This window comes from Phoxinus phoxinus (assembly GCF_949152265.1).
Source record: "Phoxinus phoxinus genome assembly, chromosome: 19".
Taxonomy (NCBI): domain Eukaryota; kingdom Metazoa; phylum Chordata; class Actinopteri; order Cypriniformes; family Leuciscidae; genus Phoxinus; species Phoxinus phoxinus.
Genome location: NC_136894.1, coordinates 28,135,160 through 28,161,984, shown reverse-complemented (window position 1 = coordinate 28,161,984; position 26,825 = coordinate 28,135,160). Strand labels below are relative to the sequence as shown.

General features: G+C 37.2%; 3 protein-coding genes across 16 annotated transcripts; 2 read left to right on the top strand and 1 right to left on the bottom strand.

Moving 5' to 3' along the window:
* Window positions 1–1,014: 1,014 nt before the first annotated feature.
* LOC306986973 (uncharacterized protein) lies at window positions 1,015–16,745 on the bottom strand. 7 transcript variants are annotated; one of them, XR_013795066.1, is made up of 6 exons: window positions 16,626–16,717; window positions 16,101–16,142; window positions 12,481–12,679; window positions 9,992–10,094; window positions 7,867–7,975; window positions 6,995–7,402 (listed from the first exon to the last, which is right to left on the bottom strand). XR_013795066.1 is itself a non-coding variant. In XM_079590813.1 (5 exons), the coding sequence occupies exon 5, from the start codon at window positions 3,368–3,370 to the stop codon at window positions 1,253–1,255; it is 2,118 nt and encodes a 705-aa protein (XP_079446939.1). In that variant the 5' UTR covers window positions 3,371–4,209; window positions 4,335–4,397; window positions 9,992–10,094; window positions 12,481–12,679; window positions 16,678–16,745; the 3' UTR covers window positions 1,015–1,252. The 7 variants fall into 7 exon arrangements, 5 of the variants coding, with proteins under 5 accessions (XP_079446939.1, XP_079446940.1, XP_079446938.1 ...); XM_079590813.1 differs by lacking the exons at window positions 6,995–7,402; window positions 7,867–7,975; window positions 16,101–16,142 and adding exons at window positions 1,015–4,209; window positions 4,335–4,397 and having other exon boundaries at window positions 16,678–16,745; XM_079590814.1 differs by lacking the exons at window positions 6,995–7,402; window positions 7,867–7,975; window positions 16,101–16,142; window positions 16,626–16,717 and adding exons at window positions 1,015–4,209; window positions 4,320–4,397; window positions 13,631–13,689.
* On the top strand, window positions 5,590–15,512 carry lsm10 (LSM10, U7 small nuclear RNA associated). Of its 7 annotated transcripts, XM_079590818.1 has the most exons (13): window positions 5,590–5,619; window positions 5,781–5,893; window positions 6,642–6,671; window positions 6,847–7,001; window positions 7,899–8,066; window positions 8,483–8,563; window positions 8,758–8,861; window positions 9,037–9,165; window positions 9,975–10,044; window positions 10,232–10,374; window positions 10,558–10,618; window positions 12,494–12,651; window positions 14,914–15,512. In XM_079590818.1, exons 2-12 carry the CDS (start codon window positions 5,782–5,784, stop codon window positions 12,611–12,613), a joined length of 1,173 nt encoding a protein of 390 aa, XP_079446944.1. In that variant the 5' UTR covers window positions 5,590–5,619; window position 5,781; the 3' UTR covers window positions 12,614–12,651; window positions 14,914–15,512. The 7 variants fall into 7 exon arrangements, 6 of the variants coding, with proteins under 6 accessions (XP_079446944.1, XP_079446943.1, XP_079446945.1 ...); XM_079590817.1 differs by lacking the exon at window positions 5,590–5,619 and having other exon boundaries at window positions 5,628–5,893; XR_013795068.1 differs by lacking the exons at window positions 5,590–5,619; window positions 12,494–12,651; window positions 14,914–15,512 and having other exon boundaries at window positions 5,631–5,893; window positions 10,236–10,374.
* On the top strand, window positions 16,592–25,613 carry eva1bb (eva-1 homolog Bb (C. elegans)). 2 transcript variants are annotated; one of them, XM_079590833.1, is made up of 5 exons: window positions 16,592–16,696; window positions 16,819–16,994; window positions 18,233–18,504; window positions 23,798–23,929; window positions 24,508–25,613. In XM_079590833.1, the coding sequence occupies exons 4-5, from the start codon at window positions 23,863–23,865 to the stop codon at window positions 24,921–24,923; spliced, it is 483 nt and encodes a 160-aa protein (XP_079446959.1). In that variant the 5' UTR covers window positions 16,592–16,696; window positions 16,819–16,994; window positions 18,233–18,504; window positions 23,798–23,862; the 3' UTR covers window positions 24,924–25,613. The 2 variants fall into 2 exon arrangements, with proteins under 2 accessions (XP_079446959.1, XP_079446958.1); XM_079590832.1 differs by lacking the exon at window positions 16,592–16,696 and having other exon boundaries at window positions 16,713–16,994.
* Window positions 25,614–26,825: the final 1,212 nt, after the last annotated feature.

Here is a 26,825-nt window from a genome sequence, read left to right as displayed (position 1 = left end):
ACTGTGTTTTGGGAAAGTTTTATTCATATTTTTTTTTTCCACTCATGACAGATCTTATCATAAGGAATACATTTTAATTAACATGTTACTTCTATTAGCTGAATGTTGTGTATATAAATAATGGTCAAATAAGCCTTTGTTTTTAAAGGCAGAAGTTATTTAAAACACAATATTAACTTTGAAAAATAAGAAGCTGTAAAATGTGTTAATATTTGTAAAAAGAAAGAAAAAAAGAAAAAAGGAGAAGTTATCCTTGCTTAAAGTTATATATGACAAATCTAAACCATGTATTGATGTTTTACACGTTATGTCAATTGTAAAAACGTCCCATTAAAATCAAGTTTCACGTGTCACATGACAACTGATGTCATATGAGAACTTTACGTTCCACTTTTTATTTCCCGAAAGCTATAGTCTTAAAACATCAATAACTATTTTAATTCAAACTCAATAGTCTTAATAATAATTAAGAAGATAACAGTATATGATGTATAGTCTGTAATGTTATTAATGTATTTTTTTGGTGTATGATTCTTTAAATTAACCTTTTAAGCAAATGGTCTACATTAGTGAATTTCCCCAGGAATTAAAAAAAAAAAAATATATATATATATATATATATATATATATATATATATATATATATATATATAGGCCTACTACCACACACACACACACACACACACAATATGACAGTGAGAAGTGAGTGTGTAATTCCTGGTGCTTTTGTAAATTCTCATTATTACTCTTTAGGTGATTATTTCCTCAAAACCAGGCAAATACTACACATCACATCTGGCTGATGTTATCTTCAGGTCAAGAAATACAAATGTCAAGAGAATAACTGTTACAGAATCATGAACATTTTGGTATGTGTTAAAAGTAATTTCCTTTGTGGTTTGTAAAAAGGGAAGCCCCTAAGTGAACACAGTTGCATAGATTGCAGAGGCTCCTCACCTTCACCGCAGAGCAAGAATCTTTTCTTGGCAAACAAAACAACGAATGACAAAATACTGTTTATTTGTGTATTTTATTTGACTGACAGGATGTGTTGCTGCTTATGATAAATATATGCTGTAGTTTATAGAGATCAAATTGTGGAAGTGTTCAAGATTTAAGTGGTGATTATGTTTATTTTATTAAGACTAAGATTCCCCTTATAATGTTTAGAGTAAAGGAGATGGTTGGGGTCTTGCATGAACTTTGTGGCATTTTACCTTTTTAATAATTTTCTTTCTGGATATGATAGTTGTCACAAGATGTTCATCATGTAGTGAATGAGATTCATCCTCTGATGGAGAATGTTTGGCATCTTCTGCTGGATGATCCTCTCCTGTAGACTGAGTTTCTTCTGCTGGATGATCCTCTCCTGTAGACTGAGTTTCTTCTGCTGGATGATCCTCGCCTGTAGACTGAGTTTCTTCTGCTGGATGATCCTCTCCCGTAGACTGAGTTTCTTCTGCTGGATGATCCTCTCCTGTAGACTGAGTTTCTTCTGCTGGATGATCCTCTCCCGTAGACTGAGTTTCTTCTGCTGGATGATCCTCGCCTGTAGACTGAGTTTCTTCTGCTGGATGATCCTCGCCTGTAGACTGAGTTTCTTCTGCTGGATGATCCTCTCCTGTAGACTGAGTTTCTTCTGCTGGATGATCCTCGCCTGTAGACTGAGTTTCTTCTGCTGGATGATCCTCTCCTGTAGACTGAGTTTCTTCTGCTGGATGATCCTCTCCTGTAGACTGAGCTTCTTCTGCTGGATGATCCTCGCCCGTAGACTGAGTTTCTTCTGCTGGATGATCCTCTCCTGTAGACTGAGTTTCTTCTGCTGGATGATCCTCGCCTGTAGACTGAGTTTCTTCTGCTGGATGATCCTCTCCCGTAGACTGAGTTTCTTCTGCTGGATGATCCTCTCCTGTAGACTGAGTTTCTTCTGCTGGATGATCCTCTCCTGTAGACTGAGTTTCTTCTGCTGGATGATCCTCGCCTGTAGACTGAGTTTCTTCTGCTGGATGATCCTCTCCTGTAGACTGAGTTTCTTCTGCTGGATGATCCTCTCCTGTAGACTGAGTTTCTTCTGCTGGATGATCCTCGCCCGTAGACTGAGTTTCTTCTGCTGGATGATCCTCGCCTGTAGACTGAGTTTCTTCTGCTGGATGATCCTCGCCTGTAGACTGAGTTTCTTCTGCTGGATGATCCTCTCCTGTAGACTGAGTTTCTTCTGCTGGATGATCCTCTCCCGTAGACTGAGTTTCTTCTGCTGGATGATCCTCTCCCGTAGACTGAGTTTCTTCTGCTGGATGATCCTCTCCTGTAGACTGAGTTTCTTCTGCTGGATGATCCTCTCCCGTAGACTGAGTTTCTTCTGCTGGATGATCCTCTCCCGTAGACTGAGTTTCTTCTGCTGGATGATCCTCGCCTGTAGACTGAGTTTCTTCTGCTGGATGATCCTCTCCTGTAGACTGAGTTTCTTCTGCTTGATGATCCTCTCCTGTAGACTGAGCTTCTTCTGCTGGATGATCCTCTCCCGTAGACTGAGTTTCTTCTGCTGGATGATCCTCGCCTGTAGACTGAGTTTCTTCTGCTGGATGATCCTCTCCTGTAGACTGAGTTTCTTCTGCTGGATGATCCTCGCCTGTAGACTGAGTTTCTTCTGCTGGATGATCCTCTCCTGTAGACTGAGTTTCTTCTGCTGGATGATCCTCGCCTGTAGACTGAGCTTCTTCTGCTTGATGATCCTCTCCTGTAGACTGAGTTTCTTCTGCTTGATGATCCTCTCCTGTAGACTGAGTTTCTTCTGCTGGATGATCCTCGCCTGTAGACTGAGTTTCTTCTGCTGGATGATCCTCTCCTGTAGACTGAGTTTCTTCTGCTTGATGATCCTCTCCTGTAGACTGAGTTTCTTCTGCTGGATGATCCTCTCCTGTAGACTGAGTTTCTTCTGCTGGATGATCCTCTCCTGTAGACTGAGTTTCTTCTGCTGGATGATCCTCGCCTGTAGACTGAGTTTCTTCTGCTTGATGATCCTCTCCTGTAGACTGAGTTTCTTCTGCTGGATGATCCTCTCCTGTAGACTGAGTTTCTTCTGCTGGATGATCCTCGCCTGTAGACTGAGTTTCTTCTGCTTGATGATCCTCTCCCGTAGACTGAGTTTCTTCTGCTGGATGATCCTCTCCTGTAGACTGAGTTTCTTCTGCTGGATGATCCTCGCCTGTAGACTGAGTTTCTTCTGCTGGATGATCCTCGCCTGTAGACTGAGTTTCTTCTTGTTGAGAAGGATGTTTCTCGTCTGAAGAGGATACTTCTGTTTTTTCTTTTTCTTTCCCATCATTCTCAAAAATGCCATCAACAGAATCAGGTACAGCAACATCTTCATTGCCACTGTCACCTACTATCTCTGACCCCTTGCCTAATTTGCTATTAAAATTGATGATTGTTTGGATGACTTTTGGACCAGGGAAATCCATAGCAATTATACCTACACAGTGTGGTCTACTGTTGTCCCCTTTAAGATCAAGGAGATAATCATCAACTTGTTTATTCAGTGTTTTTGCAATTTCTAGCGGCTCCTCTGTTTCTCCTTTGGCCCCGGTGTATGTGAGCATCATCTCATGATCACACTTTTCTGAAGCTAACTTGATATTTTGCCTCATTTGTTTTTCTTTTGTATCCATGTCTGCATCCAATTCTGTTATATGAACAGGAAGTCCTAATTGTAATGTTGAACTCTGAATCAAGACTATCTTCCCTCTCACCTGTCCCATTGTTGGAATCTCTTTGTCTCTCCACACAGGAAATTTATCACGACTTAAATATGTTGTGACTTGAGCAACAGCACCCTCATCTGGAGTCACTCTAAGCAACAGTGTCTCTTTCTTCTGTTTCGCAAGAAACGTCAGCAGAGTTTTCAGAACATAAGAAAGGGTCTCTGATTCCTGGACACTTCCAGTCTTATCATACTTGATGCTGTCGGAAGACACGTGCAATTCAAAAAAGCGTATGCCAGCATCCAGTTGGTTGTGCAGTCCCCATGCTTGATACATTGGTGGGGATGTTTTCAAGCCTTTGTTGCTTTGGTGTGTTCCAGGGATTGATATAGCTGATAGAAGCTTGTTATCTTCTATTTTCTTCATCCACTTGTGATTGACATACTTGTAACTGAGGGTTTCAGAGATGCTGGCATGTTTCATACCCTCACACGTACAGATAGCCACCCTGCAGGTAAAAAATATCAATTGTAATACGCACAATGTGTCACTTATGTATTTTACTCACGTTAGATTCAAACAGTCTAAATGTTTTCATATTTGTCATATATTACTCACCACAATGGAACTTACACTATAAACACAGAGAGGTACTGAAAATGTCCCATTACTCTTAGCTTCCTTCTGCAGGAATGTCTGCAAAAAAATGTATAAAGATAAAAAAATGTATATAGTTATATAAAGATGGCTTGAACATTAGTCTCTGAATATTTCATGAGAGCTAAAATCACTCGTCACATTATTGAACATTGCTATTGTAAAACAAGTGCAATCATAAAAAGCTAGTTTCACCCTTTTGAAAGCAAAGATCACACATACAACCCACAGTTCCACATGTTAAAAGTGCAAGAGATTCCCTGTTAAAAGTCATTTGGATAGCCATCATACCTTCTAACCACATGGAATTCATATTTAGGAATGTGTTACATAATGATTTTCAAACAACAACAAATATGTATACTTACAAAGTAATGTGTAGAAATAAAGAATGTTTTTAGAATAGGTTTACATTGAATTCGAACCCTGGCATCAGACAGTTCAAGAAACCGAAGTAAACGGTGATGTTTGCCGTCTTTCCTTTTCCCATGTACTTTACATCTTTAACTGATGCAGTTTTACAGCATTTGACTACATTTGCCTAAACAGTCAATTTTAAAATGAGCCCTGAAATAGTTTGCATTCATTCTCCATACACAGACGGCGTATGAAAATCATCAAAAACTTTATAACTGACAGCAGATGATCATTTTCCATGAACAGCGTTTATGATACAAAAGGCAGAAAAATGCTGGGAGTGCTTCTTGGGTGTAAAGGTGTGTAAATACCTCCGGTGCTCTTCAGTGACATATATCTAAAGATAAGGGTCTGAGGCACTCAGGAGGATGAAGATTAAAAAGCCTGATGGCTAGTCTAATAAAATAAAAACATGCCTACGCGTTTCAGCCAACGAGGCTTTCGTCAGGGCTTGAAGTGTTTGACAAACAGCTCACTTCCTTGCATTTATGATATCTTTAAAATAAGGGCACAGAATTGTTCTATGAGGAAAGTAGATCTTAACTTAAAGGTTAAACTTTTACAGTTAGGGCAAGTTGTCACATATTTTAAATCTTATACATTTATATATATATAGGCTAAAATACAATATTTGGGTTGGTTAAACAGTTAGATCAAAGATAAAAAAAATGGAAAAAATAGCTGTCTCTAAAATTATTTAACAGATTATTTACTGAATCAACTAATGATTCGTTAAAATAACGAATAAACAATAGCCTACAGTGGAATATGCAAATAAATACTTATAATCCATCCACCGCGCGCGTCTGGGAGGTGTGTGTGAGCGCGCGCGCAAGAGCAGCGGGTAAGCGTGGCATTACGTGACGTCATAATGCCCCACTAAAAGCTCTCGTCTTTGATGTGACCGTCTCTGCGGCGTGTACTCTATACCAGAAGAAAATTAACTTGACAAACTGCAGTAACAAGTTCGTGAAAGTGAGCAGCTAATATAATAACTTTTTTCAGCATGTCTCAAAGAACTCTTCCTTTGCTCATCATAAACCTCGGTGGAGAAATGATCTACATTCTGGATCAGCGCCTCCGAGCGCAGGATGAAAACGATGATAAAGCTCAGAGAGGTAACCAACCAACCAACCAACCCCATAGCCCATGATAGCTGCTTACTAACGAATTCTGCTTTAGTAAACTAGTGCATCAAAATGACCTTTATCTGCCATGCACATCTCACGTGTGTTTGTTTTTTATTAATGTATTATGAGAACAAAAACAAAAGTACAGACAATAAAGATGTGTGATTCGTGGTGGAAAACGGGAGAAATCGTTAAATGCAAATAATAATACTTTATATATATATATATATATATATATATAAGTTAAACCTTTGACCATTGAAGCCACATCCACAAGTGTCCCACTGACCGCTAATCTTCCTATTCAGATCATGTCAGTCATTGTGCACATTATTGGACCAATGCAATAGATAATAGGCCTAAATATCAGTTTGTTTTTAAAGACATGTTTGTACCTTTCACAATAAACCTGTGCCCTGAAGCAAAACCAGTTAAGAACCATAAGTTGAGAAATATTTTTATTCTTACTAGTAAATATAATAAAAGATTTCATAGAAATATATCAGGAATAAGCACTGTAGGCCTATGTTTACATGCATGATCATGCAATCTCAGCTGTTGTCAGAGGGTAATTTGTGTAACAGACACAGATTAATGAACCATGTCTACTAATCTTCAATTAGGCCTGTAGACACATCCGGTCGAAACGCAGTCATGGAGAATTGCATGAACTCGCTCAAATGTAACAGGATTCTGGTCTGAACTCACTGACGCAGGTTCATTTCTTTTTTTGCAGGTGGTTGGACAGAAGATGACAGGAAAAGAGGTACAACAAGTTTTGAAGTTTGTTCCAAATATTTGATATATCGTACATGTGCCATGCAGCGTAATCATGTGGGAAAGAATCTGTTGTGGGAAAAAAGCCACATTGAGCGCACCAAGATTTCACTCTTGCCTCAGTCTTTCTCTTTTTCTCAACTGTCATCATTCTGTTTCTGTAGTTATGAATGATATAGTGGGCACTATGTTCAATAAGGCTTTTCTAGAGGAGCTCTTGCGGCCGCAGGATCTGTATACCCACCGAGCTCTGCGGACAGTTTTGACACGGATAGCACACACCTCCATTATGCGTCTTAAGCCGGCCAGCATGGACAAGGTATGAACTCACCCTCTCCCCAGGCAAAAACAAATAAATGTCTTGACTGAACTTGAAATGTCAATTTGCCATGACTTAAAAACATGCCATCATCAACAGGTTACTAAATGTGACCAAAAAAGCCAGAGTAAAAAAAGCAACTAAATTAAAGTCCAGCGATAGTCTTTTCTTCTTTATTGTGAAGATCACTCACCAGAAAAAGGGGGTCCAACTCGGCACTAACAAGGTGTACCTAATAAAGTGGCCAGTGAGTGTGTATACGTGTGAAACGGCTTCTCGAACAAGAAAAAATGTAGGGTGGGACTTAATGTTGTCCATGGGGAATTGATTGGAAGTTGGTTTGCTATTGGTCGATCTCGTTTGAGTGACAGGTTGCCTTCTCCAGAAGAGAAGAGATGTCACTGCAAGAGGGAGGGGAAGCAACTTTGATTAAAGATTACAAGAGCATATGAATTTTAAATAAATAATGGTGCACGGATAAATTATTCATGATAAAAACTGCAACATTCCATTAAAAATAAGAACTGTCCATTTTGATTTAAAAAAACAACAAAAAAACATGCAGAGTCCGACTTCGCTGCTTAACTTTAAAAAAGTAGACAAAATGCATTATGTTGGCTTTACTTATGTTCCTGAACACTGTACTTCTGAATATTAAGTAAACCAATTTTTTAGCATTATTTCAATCATCTATGAAGCATTAACAGTTTACACTGTTATGTAACTGTGGTGTTATTTCTTCTTGTTCCAACCCATAAAAATGACTTAAATGTAGTCAGGCACATTCAATAATATTTCTAACTTGAATAAAACCAAATAATTTGAAGCACATTTTATAGCATAGTTTATATTGAACACTGATTACCTGTTTAATGTGTGTTGTTGTCTTTATTGTAGCTGTATGATTTGATGACTATGGCCTTTAAGTATCAGATCGTTCTGTGTCCACGTCCACAAGATTTACTGCTCGTCACCTTCAACCACACGGACACCATCAAGGAACTGGTTAAGGATAATCCCAGCCTTGTTAACCAGATCAACGAAGCCCAGCGGCAGCTTATTGAAGTAAATGTGCACTGGTGTCCACCAACAACTTAGTTTCTAAATGTGGTGGAAACTATGGACGCTTGTTTCTCTGCCATGAAATAAAATAAAATAAAATAAAAAAGGCGACTTTTTATCTGACAATTCTACCTTTTTTTCTTGCAATTTAAGATTACATCTCACAATTCTGAGAGAAAAAAGTCATAATTGCAAGATATAAAGTCGCAATTACTTTTTTTTTATTCTGTGTTGGAAACCAGCTTCCAGTGTAAACATCTTGTTTTATTATGTGTAAAACTATATTTATGGATCTCTTTACAATCGGTTGTTCTGGTGAAGTAATTCTATCCATAATCTATCGCACATCAAGTTGCTTTTCTGTGCCAAGATTATTATTATTTCGAGTGCATGCTATTTCTAAAGCACCTCTTTCTAAGGTATACACACCCTTATCCGATGGTGAGTTTCAACTCATCCGACACACGCTGCTGGTTCTCTTTCAAGATATGCAAATCAGGGTGAGCTATTTACTTGTGTGAAAGCTAATTGTTATAAGTGTGTGAAATGGATTGCTGCCAGATCATACAGCTGTATGCAAATCATTAATAAGTCATGGTATTTTTTGCAAGAGCATTCAAGTGTAGTTTTTTTGTCATGTAGTTGTAGTCACACATACTGATTTAATGAGATTTGAGACATTTTTCATACACAGATCTCAATTTTCTTGAAAGAAAAAATCCAGAACCCAAACGGGCATTTTGTGCTGCAGACCGCAGGGCCGGTGCCGCACGGATTTGAGGTTCCCGGTTTAATCAGGTAAGGCAGGTGGAGGTCAGAGGTCACAGGCAGGCTCCTTATATTCTTTACTGAGTTCTTCATCAGTAGCTTTGGACTGGAAAACACAGTGGTTTCGTAGGAATATGATCACATTCTTACAGTCACACACTCATTTTGTTCCTTCAGACTTCCAGTAAGCATTCTTGTCATGCAGGTGGTTTAATGCTAAAGGGCGCGAGGCGAGGAGAACCAGGTTCCCCAGTGGAGGAAGCTACACAAGTGCTGGACGCCAGGGCTCGTTTGACCTCTCTGGAGACAGGGTCACACTTCTGGGCACCAACATGTACATATGAAAATTAATAATTAGGAATTATAAATGCTTTTTAAAAATTCTAAAATATTTAAAATTCAATATTAAATATTATTATTTGTAAAAATATGTAAATAATAAAATGTAAATAATAATATAATAAATGTAATTAAAATAAAATATAAAAAATATATTTTACTGGGCTATATATTATAGACATTAAAATAAATTAAAAAAATTGTACTTATTTACAAATAATATAAAGTAATATACACTAAAAAATAATAAATATATATACACTACTGTTCAAAGGTTTTGGGTAAGTTTTTTTTTTTTTTTAAGAAATTAATACTTTTATTCAGCAAGGATGCATTAAATTAATCAAAAAGTGTCCATGAAGACTTTTACATTGTCACAAAAAATATATATTTCAAATTAATGCTGTTCTTTTGATCTTTCTATTCATCAAAGAACCCTAGGAAAAAAATTAAGCAGCAGAACTGTTTTCAACATTGATATTAATAAAGCTAATATAATAATTAATAATACTAATATAATATTTTTTCTTAAGCAGGAAATCAAATCATATTAAATTATTTCTGAAGGATCATGTAATGATACTGAGCTTTGCATCACTGGAATAAATAGCACTTTAAAATGTATTCAAATAGAAAACAGCTATTTTAAAATGTAATAATATTTCACAATATTACGGGTTTACTGTATTTTTGACCAATACACGTTATTTTAAGTGTGTGACACCTCTTATATTTGTGGTTTTATCATCCTAAAACATATTTCTTAATTCACGCACATGTGAATCTCTGATGTCACCTGCACAGGTACAGCACACCCTCACCTGGAGACACGGATCCATCAAGCTCCTCTAACAGCAGAGGGAAACTGAAGCAGGTACACCCTCACTGCAGGCATCATGGGACATTCCAACAGCACAGCTCATGCTGAGGGGGGAAAGCACAACACTAAATTAGGCTTATGTTTCATCATACTAAAGTTATATTAGTCTTATGAAGTGTTATCTTTGCAACACAAGGCGCTCTCTGGATATCATTGTGTTTTTGTGTGAATATCTGGACAGGCAGACACAACCCCCAATCCTCTGGCCACAGAGGAACTCAATCTGCTCGCTAAACTGATAGGTGGAATGGAGGTGCGGAAACTCTTGAATGTGGACGCTGGTTTCAGAGTCAACCTGTGGACCTTAGATCAGGAGGAGGACATGTAAGCATTACTAATCCAGGCATAATCCTGCCACGTCCACACACAGCCTCAGAGGCGTGTGTGTGTGTGTGTGTGTGTGTGTGTGTGTGTGTGTGTGTGTGTGTGTGTGTGTGTGTGTGTGTGTGTGTGTGTGTGTGTGTGTGTGTGTGTTTGTTACTCTAACCTTTTTTCAAACTTTTTCAGTGGAATTTCTGAAGGAACAGAGCATCAGTCATCTAGAGTCATTAACATACAAGTCACACAGGTGATGTGTCATGCATTTCACAAAACTGCACATGCCCTCGTTTTGCTTTATTTTGTTGCCCTGGGCTGGCCATGTCCTTTGCTTCTGGTAAAATCTGTTATCGTATACTAATAAACACCAGTGTTGCTCCAGGGCAACCTTACATTAGAGAGCTTAGTGTGTATGTCAGGTTAATTTTTTTTTTTTAGATATATTAAATAAGGGTTAGATGTCTGAGTGAAAATGTAATTAGCATTAAAATTATTACTGTAACTGCCCTGCAATAAGATTTATAGCCATTTCTGTCAAGATCATATTTTTAAAACAAGGGCTGAGTTGTGACGTCATACAAGGGAGTCGCGCCAACAAAGTTCTATTGAAGTATGGAGAGTTTTGAGTCTGAGGAGATCCAAAATCCCCCTCAAACCTATACGATGGCCCACAGCCATACAATTTTGAGCCTCCCAGGCGGGAGACAGATGAGGAGCCAAACAGAAATGTAAATAATTCCTATCGAAGAAACATAAATATCTGGTGTGAAGAGAAGCAGTGGAGAGTTGGTCAGGTGTCTGGTAGTATAGGCATAACTTAGCGGTGGAACGGTACATGTATTCGTATTGAACCGAAACGGTACGGGCGTCACGGTTGAATATACACGGTATAAAAATAAATAAAACTCGCGTGCAAATTAATTCATGCCGAACTAACGTTGGCTTACTGTTATACGCGGGTTATTTAGGGACACCTAATCTGTAGCTCCGCCTTAGCTCTGAAGCTCCGTGGCTATAATGAACAGCCTGCGGTGTCAAGATTGCAATGCTGGAATATGTTGGTGTGTGTGTGTGTGAGAGAGAGAGAGAGAGAGAGAGAGAGAGAGAGAGAGAGAGAGAGAGAGAGAGAGAGAGAGAGAGAGAGAGAGAGAGAGAGAGAGAGAGAGAGGCGCGGGCGCGATCGACTGCTTCAGTAGCACCGTAGGCACCGCATCAGCTGCCAGTCTCACTCGGGTTTTAAATCCCATTTTATAACTCATGAGATCTCCAACCGCGTAGTCCTTCTCAGTGAAATGGGCGCTGCAAATGACCGAAGCAGCACTGAAGTCAGCGCGTTTGATCCGAACAAAGTTGACCCAGGCACGGAACACAGTGGACTCTGTGACCGGTTTTAACGGTGTTTTTGCACACAGCACAAACGCAGTAATTCACCATCGTGAAAATACGCCTGCGTATACTAACTACCTAACTTAAATAACTAAATAAATGTCCTAATAACTAATTCTCTCGCTCTATCACTCGTACAATTATCAACACAACTCAGCGAGCGGGGGAGACGTCTCCCTGTTATGACGTCAAACGATTCGTTTGGGGGGAGGGGCAGTTTTAAGTGAGGACTGAAAATAACGAACTTTTTCATCTTATATTCTGCCTTTAGGTATCGAAAAACATACAAAACAATACATCAACTTGTCAAACGTTTATTTCCCCTAACTATTTTGTGTTAATCATAATTAAAAATTTAACCTGACATACACACTTTAATGGAAGTTACAAGGAAGTTAACACCAAAAAAAGAAAAGAAAAAAGAAACCACACATTTGTTCCTGTTAATTCAGGAATGTTTTATGAGTTTGCAATAATGTTTTAGTAGACAATATCTTTTTAAGTACATGCCAACATTTTATATTCATCTCATTCAAATTCCACACTGGGTTTGTTGTAATCTTGAACCACATCAATACTGCTGTAAAGAGACCAAATGTTTTTTTTGTTTTTTGTTTTACATTAGTGACACAACAAGATAATTGATTATTATTGAACTTTAGTAAATGGCACAATAGAAATCACCTTTTAAAAAATGTCAGTTCTTACTCATTCCTGAGTGTTTACCTTTGTACTCCAGGATCGGCTGGCCAGTACTGAGCTGGCACGCATAGCAGGAGAATTTGATGAAGAGGAAAGCCAGACAGAGGGACCCGGGAACAAGGGAGACGACTTGCTGGCCATGATGGATGAGCTCTGAAGGGCAGTCGCCGAAGACTGTGAGTCAGGATGCATGTGGTAGGTCTGATGGGACGGTTGAAAATGCCTGGAATACATACATTCAGAAACATAATTAAGAACAATCTGGAAGCAAAATTGTACTGTTTATGATTTTATCTAAGCTTAAATAAAATAAAATACATAATGCAATGTGTTTTAACTTTTAAAACATCTTTTTAACTATAGGCTACATTAAGGACAAATTTGTTGAAAAATGTCTCCTGAAACTGTCAGACCTGACAAATTCTCTTCTGGGGACGTCTTCAACAGGGATATTAATCTTTCTTTTAAAAAACATGTCTAAAATGTCAGTTCAATTGATTGATGTTCACTTTCTGACGTTTGGACTTGTAATTTACGCACGCCCAGGATAACTGATACATCTGTCAACTCGTTTTTTACAGCAAAATAAAAGTCAAGAATTTTTAAGTTCACTGGAAAAAAACATGTTTCATTCTGCTGACAGGAAAACTATGAATTCCTGCTGTTATTCATTCAAATCTCATTGTAACCTGTTTTTCTGGCATTTCGTTGCTGTTTCATTGGTGGTTATGTGCATCACAAAATATATAAATACATGATTAAAAAAACAGAAAAACCACATAGCTTTTGGGTAAACAAAAGAACACAATAAAACCACACATGCAAACATTTAGACAACTGTCAAGGACGTATTCAATTTGATTAGATTTTAGTTCGGGGCAATTTGTCTCAGTTTTAAATGTTGTGTTTTAAGTAATTAGCTTTAATTGCTGTAGTCAAATGTAGCTTACACAGCAATTAATACATGTTAAATACAAGTATGTTGTGTGTTTTTTATACTTTAGACAGTATTTTAAAATGCTCAGCAGATGTCCATTGTGACAACATGCCCCGCCACAGTAGTCAATGTGTTAAATTATTATTATTATTTCTTGCACAACAACGGAGAAAACAACCGATTTAACCTTAAAAATAAACCGAGATAAATATTCACTGAAAAAAAGTATAACTGTACCATACTATGATGTTTATCCGAGCAACTCGCTAGAGGGAGCGCGCGCGAGCGAATTCAACCGGTACGTCTTGATGACGTCACTCTCCTCTGCGACGGAGCTCGAAACCTTTTAGGATGTAAACATGATGTTTTAGACTTTAGAGCATGTTAGACAACATAAAGTAAGGTAATAAAACGAATATGTTTACTTCAGGGTACATTTATGAGTGACCTTGGATTATGTGAGAGTTAAATATCGTAAATATTTCCTGTCTGATCGTAACGTTATGCTATATCTTTAGTTAAATACAGTTGCAGTTTAATATTTGTTGACGTCTTTTCATGATTCGCGACTAGTATCGTTTTCAATTTCACTACTACCTATTCGTTAAATGGTACTTTATTAGATACTTATATTAATCGTATTTAATGAATAAGTGACTAGTGTATTCAGTTAGTCATTAGTACTTTGTCTTTGCAACTGGTCACTGTTCCAATACTAACTTAGCCTACTTCCAAACTATTGCATTGTAACTAGAATCAGACCGCAATTGCCATTGGCACATGGGGATCTTATAGTTGCTAGTGAAATTAAAAATATACTAATCACTTCTGAGATACTTAATAGTAATATATATATATATATATAAATATCAACATTTGTAGCATATTACAAATACATACTAGTTAAAGTAATAAATGTTATAACTGGTGGTAAAAATATAGGCTAGTGATATATTGCAGGGTGGTATATCTGGAAGAAGTGAGACCCCTATTGGAAATGTGTAACCTCAAAATGAAAATTCAACAAGATTTTGTGTATACAAACAACAACACTTTGTTTGATTTTATTTATGCAATGCAAATACATTCATTTTGTGTGGCTAAAACATTTAGAGAAAATTTAAATGTTTACAGAATTAAACGATACTTTTACTTTTTCATTCTGCATTTCACCTTGCTTGACAACATAGCTAATTTGCATATTTGCCATCAAACATTTAATAAGGTGGGTTGTCTATCCGCAGAGCATCGCAGCCAGAAGCCTGTAGTTAACATTAATTATGTGCAGGTGTGCACATGCTTGAAAACATTAAAATAGAAATGTTGAGTGTGTGGCTGGAGGTGTAATAAAACAAATCATACATTTATTTGAGGCTGCCGTTTTACAGTTAATTGGCAGAGAATCACCAGTATTTATCTGCTTATACTTGTTTTTGGTTTTCTTTGGTGTCATGACCTTTGAAATAAAATTCAAAGAAAGTTTTTAAATTGCTCACACTGTTAATGATTTGTCTGTGCAGAGGTGAACATGGAAGTGAGCCATTCGATTCGTGAACGCACCATCGCCGAGAACAGCCTGGTGATTCTCCTGCAGGGTCTGCATGGTCAGGTGACCACCGTTGACCTGCGAGACGAGAGCACGGCCAGGGGACGCGTTATTAATGTGGACGCTTTCATGAACATCCGGCTGGAGAAGGTTCTGTACAGGGACAGACGTGGACGTATGTCCAGCATGGACGACCTGTTTGTCACTGGCCGAAACGTGCGCTATGTCCACATCCCAGACCACATGAACATTAGAGAGACAATAGAGTCCCAGCTCGCCAAAATACACCGCGTGCGAAACTTTGGAGCAGGTGGTGGACGGAAAGAATACTCGAAGAAAAAATAGTTTATGTGTGAGATTAATGTTTGTCTTGCAAATGTATGGTTTTTGGAATGCACACTATTATTTTTAAGTATTGCTGTCATGGAGCAAAAAGTAATGCATTGATTGTTGCTAGTAAGTAACTGAAAAAGTTCAGAATGTGTTCTCAAGGAACAGTGTGGGAAAAGTGATTTCTGTTTACTTAGTACTGCTCTGGTGGTTTGGAAATTCAATAAACGGATGAATGTGATGAAATAACCATTGATTGATGAGTTCTTTAACTTGACGTTGTGTTTGATTAGACAACGCCTCTGATTACTGTGTTCTTTTTCTTAATGCTGATGTCAATATCTTTACTACAAGTACACTTATAATTAAAAATATATATATTTATAGAGTTTACGTATGCAAATATTGGTACTTTAAAGCCCAATTCAACACACTGTTTGCAGTGCAATGAATGTTTCTGTGAACTTTTTTTAAAATTTGCGGTAAATAGGATTTTAATAAGATCAAAAGTATAACTAATAAAACATAGTCATTGATTGGACTTACAAGGAATCATCTAACTTGGGAAGTAAAAGTAAATGTACTTTTGCATAAAGTTGTGTAAAATGAGCAATCAAATCAATTTGAGCCTTTAGATCAGACTAAAACAGAAGGAATGCTTTTCTCATTCTTCTATTTTTGTCTCAGCTTGTGGTCAATGTGGCAAGAGGTTTTAAATCTTATTTTGGAACAGTATTATTTTGCATACTACATACATTTTGCCATTGCTTATGAGGAATTTTTCGGTGACCACATAATCATCATCTTTGAAATTACTCATAAACCTCGTACCTGTTCGGACACAAGCCACAGTCACAGGAAAACAGGAGTATTCTGGTAAACAAAAACATTACACAATATAAAAAATAACATGTTGCCCATTATGAAATTTGAATCCAATTAGGGAAATATTATTTTTAAGGTGTTAATTTTTACTACATGTGTTGTTTGACTATCAAATAAAGCTTGTTTGCCGTATTTTAAACAGGAAAAAGTTACTCTTTGACCTTTATGATGGGAAAAGTGGCTCAAACGTGCTGCGTAACACGAGAATGAACCTCATTGGTTCTTACAGAAGATTCTGTTTATATGGTTTATAGGAATAAAAGCCGAAATTTGATCTGTTCATCATAAAGTGATCATGTCTCTTCGGAAAATTTGGACTATATACCACTGAATTTATATGGATTAATTTTACGATCTCTTTATGAACTTTTTGAAGCATCAAAGTGGTAGTTGTGAAAAGAGGGGCAGAAAGGTTATATCATATCTATCAGATTCAACAAACACTTATCTGAAGAGCATGGCTCATTGTACCGTCAAAGATCGAAGGTTTTCATTAGTTGTTGCTAGGCTTGGGACGACGCACGGTTTGAGAGTGGCTTCGGGTGCGTGACTCTCGTTGGACGGGAGGGAACACAACGAGCTCTTTTTATCCAGCATTAGTCTGAAGCCGAGGCTCTGTGCCCACTGCATTTCACTATATGTCCTGTTCTGTTCCACCCCACAGGGTTAACCCTTGACAGACAGATCTGTCTCTCTCTCAGTCTCACGCATGTTAGACGTGTCCCGTCCCAGAGGCTGGGCGGTCGGCCTTACTCAAGCCTGCACACGCTGGCTGAAAGACATCATAGGTGCCCGAGCCCGGGTGTTTGAGTGTTGAAAGACAAACAGAAGCAGAAAGAGGCTGGTTTGAATTTTACATTTGCTATTTATCATTACTTTTGAGCTCTGCATGTTGCATATGTAGGACATTTATGTTGGCTGCCATTGTAAATGTTAACACTGGAATAACTTTTTCTGAAGAGAATTGAGCAGGACTTCGTCCTATACACGTCTTTTAATCAGCTGGAGTTTTGGTGATTTTAATGTTATACTAATGACTCAGACAAAGAGACAATACTTGTCTTAATTTTATAAATCAAAATATTATATTCACTACTACCTTTTAAAAGTTCGAGGTCATTTTTTGAAAAGTTTATAATGTTACAATAGATTTCTATTTCAAATAAATTATGTTTTTGAATTTTCTTTTCAAATAAAGTAACCATTTCCACTCAAAAAAATTAACAAGCACAACTATTTTCAACATTGATAATAATAATAATCATCAGAAATGTTTCTTCAAATCATCATATAGAATGATTTCGGAAGGTAATGATGCTGAAAATTCAGCTTTGATCACAGGAATAAATCACATTTTTACAATATTCAAATAGAAAACAGCTATTTTAAAATGTAATAATGTTTCACTGTTACTGTTTTTACTGTGTGTGTGTGTGTGTATATATATATATATATATATATATATATACATACATACATACAGTATATAAGTATGAAATCTTGCATACCATATATATATATAGTAAATGGTATGCATGATTTTATTGTGAAAAACATCTAAATATTTAAATAAATTGTGACTTTAGTACAACACAAACAAACAAAAATTTTTTAGTTTTTTTTGTCTTTATAATTTTATACTAACTATTTTCTATTAGGGGCTTAAATTATATAACTCTCTTTCATGAGGGGATTGTCATATTTTATGTCTTTGGCATCAAAACGTTTCTTATTTAAAGCCACTGTTTAGTGTATAAACGACAATATAGACCATTCATTTAAACTATACTCACTTCATTCCGCAAAGCATAGATAGTCTGTCCTAGATTAAAGAAAACAAGTTGTGTGTTTGACTGTGGTTTACAGTCAAACACACAACTGTGGTTTACCCCCCCCCCCCCCCCCCCCCACACACACACACACACACACACACACACACATGTGTGGACGTGAAGAAGAGGTTTACAGTGATGTGTGGACCAGCGGGTGTGAAATGTGGCCTGGATCTCACTGCCATCCTGAGGGTGTAAACTCTCCTGTCGCGCGCCCCTCCCTGACTCTATTTTCCCCTCTGACAGGAAACACCTCCCTTCACCCAAACTGCTTTTCTATGGTCTGGTCCCAGTGAGAGAGACGCTGTGTGTGTGTGTGTGTGTGGGTGACCACAGAGGGCTGCTTCTGCTGATGTCAGGCACAGACATGTGTGTGTAGACGGGATCTCAAGCACCTCTCAGTGTTTCGTGTTCCTGCTTTATCTTCCAGCGTGCTGAGGTCACAGCGCCTCTGGATACGGGACTCATCTTTCCTCCTCCGGGACATTCTGGATTGAAATGATGGTTCGTTAGAAAAGGTAAGAAATTAAATACTTCATTTTTGTTAAAGGGATTACACATCAAAACTAGTTGACTTTAAATTAAGATAAAATGTGCCATGGTGGGAGGATTAGTATACTTTAAAAGTGCTTGCTATTACTTTTAAACTATTTCTTGTCAGCTGAAAAATATAACCCACAGCCTGAAGGAGAGTCTTGAGTCTAAAGACCAGAGTATCACAGGGAAGTAAGGGCTGACTCTTCTGACTTGGATCAACAGTCATAGAAGGACAACAACCTAGCAATTGCATAGCAATGCCCTAGAAACTAACACTTTGCATTGAAAAACAATAGGTACTAGGCACAACATCCTAGAAACACCTTAGCAACTGCATAGCAATGCCCAAGCAACCATCCACAACACCCTAGAAATCGCATAGTAACACATTAGCAACTGCATAGCAACGCCCTAGCAACCACCCACAACACCTTGTATACAACAAAGTCTATAGCAATGCCCTAGCAACTGCATTGCAAAAAACATAGCAACCATCCACAACACACTAGCAACTGCATAACAACACCCTAGCAACCACCCACAACATCCTAGCACCGTGGCTGTGAGAAAGTACCACTCACATTTTGTTCAGAAAATATAAAAATCTAGTTTATTTGTTTGCTTTGTTTTGATTACATATAAATCATGTGAGGCGTATGGAAGCTTGTTTACACCATTAATTAAATTAAATAAAAAGGTAATTGCGACTTTTTTTCCTCTCTGAATTCGTACTTTTGGAATTGCGTGATATAAAGTTAGGGAGTTTATTTCTCAGAATTCTGAGATTATGATTCGCAATTGGGACTTTATATCACGCAATTCCTAAAAAAAAGGTCAGAATTGCAAGAAAAAAAGTCTAAAGTTTTTCAACTTTAAATTATAAATAAACTTTTTGAACAAACTAGTTTTTGTCTGATTGCTAATGTTTTTAATAATGTGACTATGAAACACATATTTCTTGTGACATTTAAAAAACAAAAACAAAAGATGCTTGGAGAATGGAGTGCAGCATGAGCTCGGCCGCTTCTCAGACATCTGCTGCTACATGCCCTTCTGCAGGTCTGCTCTTCTGGGAAAGATCTGACAGGTGTGAGATGGTATGTGTGTTTGAGTGTGTTTCGTCCTGTGCTGATGATTCACTCAGGCCAGCGAGCCTCTGTCTGGTATGCTGTGTCGCTGACGGGAGTATTTTTGGAGCTTGTGGCATACGTCCCACGCTAATTGGCACTTGGAGCAGAACTTGACAATGTTTACAAGCTTTTAGTGTAATCTTATATTTCTGGTATCCTAGTTCCTGTTTGTCATTTGTTTATGTGTGGGGATGTGGTTTGTGTTTCTGAACCCACTGGAGGACTGCAGAGCGACACAAAGACAAGAATCCCTGTAAATAAATATTTCACAACTGCAAGTTTTGTCTCTCAAACCCGAGGTGAACGATTTATTGTTCAAAATTTGCTCTTTCAGTGCTCAATAGAATTTTGGTTCCATAATGTTTATATAAAGTGTTAGAACGAATTATTACCATTATTATAACAATAATGCTTAAAATATATATATATATATATGATTGTTATTGTTTTTCTTGTATTATTATGATTAAAAATTATGTAATATTCAATATAATACTACTATGATTAATAATATTATATTATATAATTACAAGAAGCATTAACATGATTGTATAATTATGATACAATTAATATTAAATATATACATATATATATATATATATATATATATATATATATATATATAAAATGATTATAACAATCATAAACATTATTATAAATATTATAGTATATTCACTGTTATAATTATATTAAATGTATTATTTATAATAATAGTGTTGTTATATTTATCCTTATTATGTTTTATTTATTTAATATAATTATGTTAATATTCAATATACTACCACCACTATTTATTATTATTACTATTATATAAATATTATTAAAAAAGGTATGATCATTAGTATTATAATGTATACAATATATCATATAAATATTATTGTATTAATAATAAATAGAATCATTAACAGCCTTAGCATTATTATTATTATTGTAGAATTATAATAAACAAAAATAAATATATATATAATATTATATAATTAACAGTATACAAATTTTTATATATATATTATAATATAGTACAATTATATGAAATGTATTAATAATAATAATGACAATATTGTTGTTATTCTTATGTTTTATTAATTTAATACAATGTAATATGCAATATACTACTAATTATTATTATTACTATTATATTCAACAATATTGTATCATAATAAACATTAATTATAATTATAAATATAATTATCATTATTATATTGTATAATATTGTATAACAACAACAATAATTATTATTATATTAAATAATATTTATATAATCATATATTTAATAAAAATAATAATTTTGAAAACAATTATCATGATAATTTGATAACTATTATAATTTGGTCTTGGAAAAATAAAATGAGAAAAGTGAGTTCATGTTGTGAGTTCTTAAGCACAAATATGTTTTTATTTGTGTCTGTTTATTATTATTAACATCTGAGATAATGATTTATTACACAAAAATTAGATCTTCATTAAATCTCATGAGCTATGAAATGCTTTAGGCATGTGTGAGGAGAAAAGTAGAGCATTTTGACTCACAGAAAGCCACAAAAAGACAAACAATCTCAGTCAACATAATGTGCTTGGCTCTAGTGCACTTTGTGCCCTTGTTCTGCCAAGAGCGTGGCAGATAGGCATCGGGGCGGCTGAGACTTTGGGCCTTGATGGCGTAGATTAAAGTTTGCTGTAATTACAGGCCCCAAGAGTAAACAAACAGGAAGACAATAACATGGCACCTCTTCCGTGATCTCGGCATGGTCTCAGCGACTGCGGGCTTTATGGTGTGGACGCACACAGGGAGTCGTCGCATTTATAGTCTGATGCCTTTTATCGCTTCCTCGCTTGGGCCGGAGGAGTTTCTTGCCAAGCACACATCCAGGACTCGTGTGGCTCCGACACATGACGGCTTGGGAAATCCAGATGTTCAGCTTTAAGACTCCCCCTCCTCCTCTTCTCCTTCTTGGAGAGAGTGACACTAGCTGGATCCATCCCAGTTTCCCAGGGAAGAGTCCCACGCAGACCCCGAGCAGCATGTGAACGTCTTCATAAAATCTCCTTTCCTGTGGGAAAAATTGGAAAGCCTGTCTGGGAGCAAATAGTGAGTCCTGGGTCAATGCAAGAACAACAGCAGTAACAAATGGCCAGTGTGGAAAGAGATGATATAACGATCCTTAATAGCACTCCTTAATGTGCAATTTCAGCCTCAGGGGCCAAAATAAACAAGTTAGGGAGTATTTTTCTAATTAAGTATGGCGGGCCATGTTGTTTCAGTTGTCCTTGTGATACTAAAGCATGCGTGTATAAGTATTACAATTGATTTTTTTCAACAGCCATAGCCAAAAGTAAACTTTTGCACGCAACTCAACACTGTTTGGGCAACTAACCCGAATGATAGGCAATACACTCTTCGAAAAAAAGGTACAAAAGCTGTCACTGGGATGGTACCCTTTCAAAAGGTTATAATATGTGCCATTTTGGTACCAATATGTAATTTTGAGGTACTAATGTGCACTCAGGTACAAATATGTACCTTTTGAAAGGCGCCCCAGTGACAGATTTTGTACCTTTTTTTCTGAGAGTGTAGAAACCACACAAAACACGCTGGAAGCGACTCAGAATGTCACAGGAACAACCCTGAAAATCCTAGAAACAGAAAAGCAACATGTAGACAAACCAGCCACAACACCCATACTTTTTAATAGGGTTCTTTCTTCAATTGGTTGGCAATTTCGTAGAGGCTAGTAATAGCGAGCTAGTTTTAAAAGCATGAGATCCCTCCCTCCCTTCAGAGCAGCCATGCCTCCTTCAAAACACATGAACGCGTACAGTAGAGTCTGCAACGAGGCATGACTCATGAGAGATGGTGTTATATTACCTCATGTTTCAAAGCACATACCATTACGATAATAATGAAACGTAAACAACTTAAAGCTACACTGTGTAAGATTTTCTCCCATCTAGCGGTGACATTGTATATGACAACCAACTGACTATTACTTTCTAGCCCCTCCCATTTCGAGGGCCGGTGGACATATTATTCCTAGACGTTGTATTAGCGTTATGCACAACCATGCTATAGTTAGCCAAGCAACTATAATACTTCGAATTTACACATATAGGCTGAATTACCCGTCGAGAAGAAAGCAGGAAACTTCAGCGTCCCTTTTAAAATCCTTGCTCCTCATGAGCTCTTTCCATCTTGGAAAAGCCACTCCAATATTGACTTTGGTCTTGTTGATTTGCCTGTCGCGTTGTCATTTTAATTCTCTCTTTCACTTCCTTGGCGACTCTGTTACATGTCCTTGAGAATAGGCGTTATCCTCAATCTTCAACTGACTTTCAATTCTGCCGGCAGTCGCGAGTAATCTCCCCCTCGCGTTCGTCACGGTGCCACTGAGTGTAAAAGCGCGAAATGCTTGAATTTACAATTCAAGTCCCTCTTTGGCTAATGTATTTTCAAGATGGAGGCGCAACATGGCTGCCGCCATTCGAGCAGCTCACCCGTATGTGTTTATAAATGGCAGATTCTACGCTTACGAGAATACATGATTCGTTGGTGGAAGTAATTACACATGAATGAGCACATATAATTTGGAAAGAACAAAGTGTTTTTTGCACTGTAAAAATTACAGTGTAGCTTTAAAGAGCACTGACCTGTATCACCTGACTGCTGCAGATTCATTTCGCCGTTGATAGTGCTGACATTGAAACACATAAATCCGAACGTCACAGGTTGCCATCTCGTAATTACTGTTATGACATGGCGTGAACAGCATAAGCTTGTTGTTTTGGTTCAGGAGACTGTAAAAGGTGGCTGTTGTGTTTGTGACACACAGTGACTCACTGTCTATAACTCTTCATATCCTGAGAGCATGGAGGTATGGAAAGACATATGTTGACAGGCAGGTAGGACGTCGTATCATTGCATTTGAACTGCATGCAATGATTGGATGAACATTTTTTGGTCCTGAGACTTCCACAGAAGATAAATGTATATATGCTTTAATATTTAGACCACTTCTATTATTGATTATTATCAGGATGTGAAGAGTTTTAACCAGTATAACAAATAGTGTTTATAAATAAAAATTGAGTACCCAACAATTAAACGTATGTCTGCTATCTCTAAACATATCTATTTTTCCCCCCACCACAGTGGCTGAAGGTTGAGGTGCGATAAAGTAGAGAAGAAAGCACAAAAGAAAAGAAAAAGAAGCCATCATGAACCCCATAAGGAAAGACATGGAGCTGCTGAGTAACAGCATGGCCACTTACGCACATATAAAAGGTAAAAGAGCAACACAAAGGGTTCATTAATGCCCAATGCTGAAAGGCACCTGGCTAAACACACAAAGATTTGGGTCGGTTTTACTGAACTTTATGCCCCATCGCACTTCTGACCTCAAGAACAATAACAAGCCATTCCACGGACTTTAGTGTTCTGTTTGATTTGGCTTCACACCTCTTGACTTCATGAGAGACGCTTAAATGTTTATAAAGACTTCTTTCTCTTTTTCTCAGAGGTTTATGATTTTTCTTCAGTGACAAGTCAGTCTAGTAAATGTCCAAACCACATTACAAGAACTTTACTCTTAATCATATGCATGTTAACATGATTTCTGAAGGATATATTCAAAGAGAATACATTTTAAACAAATAATGTGTTATACTGTTGTTACTGTGTTTGATCAAATAAATGCAGCCATAAGCATAAGAGACTTCTTTCATAAACGTACCAACCCCAAACTTCTGAACAGTGGTGTATGTTAATTAATACATTCATATTTTTATTTGAATGTCATGTTTAATATAAACACTTATGACTCAAGCATGTTCTTGACAATTTCCCTCCCGTGTTTAATACAGTGAACATGGAGAGCTTCGCGCTGTACTTCATGTTGGGTGTGTGTTCAGGTCTTCTGCTTGCTCTGGTCCTCCTCATGCTGGGCATCACTTGCCGATCGCACTCAAAGACAAAGACGCCCTCCACACCGGACAAGAGACGACTAAAAGAGTCCAGCGAGGATGAGGAAGAGGAGGAAAGTGAGGCAGGAGACGACGAGGACCTAGAAGTGCCAGTGCTCACCGTGAGTCCCTTGAGCGATCAGACGCAGCTGAACGGGACCATTAAGAGCGTGAATGTGTTCGCCTCGGCAGAAGAGCTGGAGAGAGCCAGAAGACTGGAGGAAAGAGAACGAATCGTCAGGGAGATCTGGAGGAACGGGCAGCCGGATATACTCGTCACCGGAACTGGCACACTGGGTCGGGTTCACTATCAGTAGCAGCGACGCAGTTTCATGCATACAGAGAACACTAGTGGTGATGTTACAGAAAAGTAGATGGGAGGAAAAATTATATTTCAATGCTTTTTCTCTGACAAAACGCTTCTATTCCCTTGAGAAACTTTGAGTTTTGTTGCAAAACTTGTGATGGAAATAAAATGAGTTGAGAAGAAAAACTTTTTCAGTGGTTTTGTAAGCAAACCTAAAGTTTCTCAGGGGAACACCATACTTTTGCTAGAGAACGCATTGAATTTGAAATATAATTTTTCCTCTCATCTCATTTTTTTTCATTTCCATCACCACATGCAAATATTGAATGCCACATGACATTTATCTGTGCAACAGATTTAGGTGTAATATACCCTTAAAAAGTGAAGGATTGGGAATTTGATTTGCATATGTTTGTTTGAGGTTCACCAAGCCTTTGTCTTCTGAATTATCATTTGGAAGTTGAGATCAATTTTCTTATGCATTTTTTTTATATATATCTATAAATACATATTAAAACTTAAATGTCTGTGTATATATACTTTGTATTTTTTAAATAAAAACAAAAACAAATAGTTTCACCAAATCTTCACATGGTGGAAGATGCACCTTCACAACGCTAAATTTATGGAAAAATTTGTTTCGTTTCATTTTTCCATATCCCTACTCTACCATCTTAATGGATACAATAAATAATCAGAAGGTAATACAGCTAGAACAGTAGTCCCACGACTAAATACAAATTTAAAAGCTTAAATACAATTAAATGTGTGGAAGATATAAAAGGAAGCACTTTAACAAAAAATATTTATGCTTTTAAATCACCTGGAGGTTTTTTAGAAATTGAGCATTGAACAGTTCCATTCATTCACTTGCAGTAAGTTATTTAGCACCATAATAAAATTAATGTTCTTTGCAAAAGTGAATATGTACAGAAAAACAAAAATAAACAAAATCTTAAAGGGATAAATTCTGTCATTAATTACTCATGTCGTTCCAAACCGGTAAGACTCGAGGTTCATTCTCGTGTTGTGCAGCACGATTAAGCTTCAGCAAGAACCAATGAGGTTTGTTCTCGCACAAACTTTTTGAAGCGTCAAAGTGTCAGTTGCGTAGCGGTCAATGGAGGGACAGAAATCTCTGATTTCATCAAAAAGATCATTTGTGTCCCGAAGATGAACGCAAGTCTTGCCGCTTTGGAACGACTTGAGGGTGAGTAAATGATGACAGGCTTTTCATTTTTGGGTGAACAATTCCTTTAAATGCAATATACTTTCTGTAAATCAGCGGTGTCCAATCCTGCTTCTGGAGGGCGACCTTCTTCCAGAGGTTAGCTCCAATCCTAATCACACACACCTCAACCAGCGAATTAACTTCCAGGCAGATGTGTTCGAACAGGTTAGAGTGAATCTCTGCAGGAGCATGAATGGACACCCTGACACTTAAGTTAAAAAAAAAACACAGTAACTGTATTGCACTGCAACATGAGATTTTAATCACCAAACGCTCACATGACATTGTATAACTAGTGCTACAGCTGAACCTCATCATAAAGGCTCTTCACTAAAGGCTCCAGCTGTCGAGAGCAGCTGTTATAACCCATGTGTCTTACAAGACCAAAGCGACTCGAAAGAAAAGATTACGTGTAAAACAGAGGACGGGCTTTATTTCAAATTCACCATGGAGACTGAAAGCACTGAATTAGCAGTTTGTAAATGTTAACAGAACGTCACAGCGTTACAGTATAATGTCATCACAAAGCAGGATTAGAGAAAGCAGTCGAGTCCCCCAGAGTATCCTTACAACACAACTGAACAGTGCAGCATACAGAGATCAATGGAAGAAAAACCACATGATCTAAACATGCAGCATCAACTATTTTACATTTTGGTTGATAGTTTAAACACAATGCAA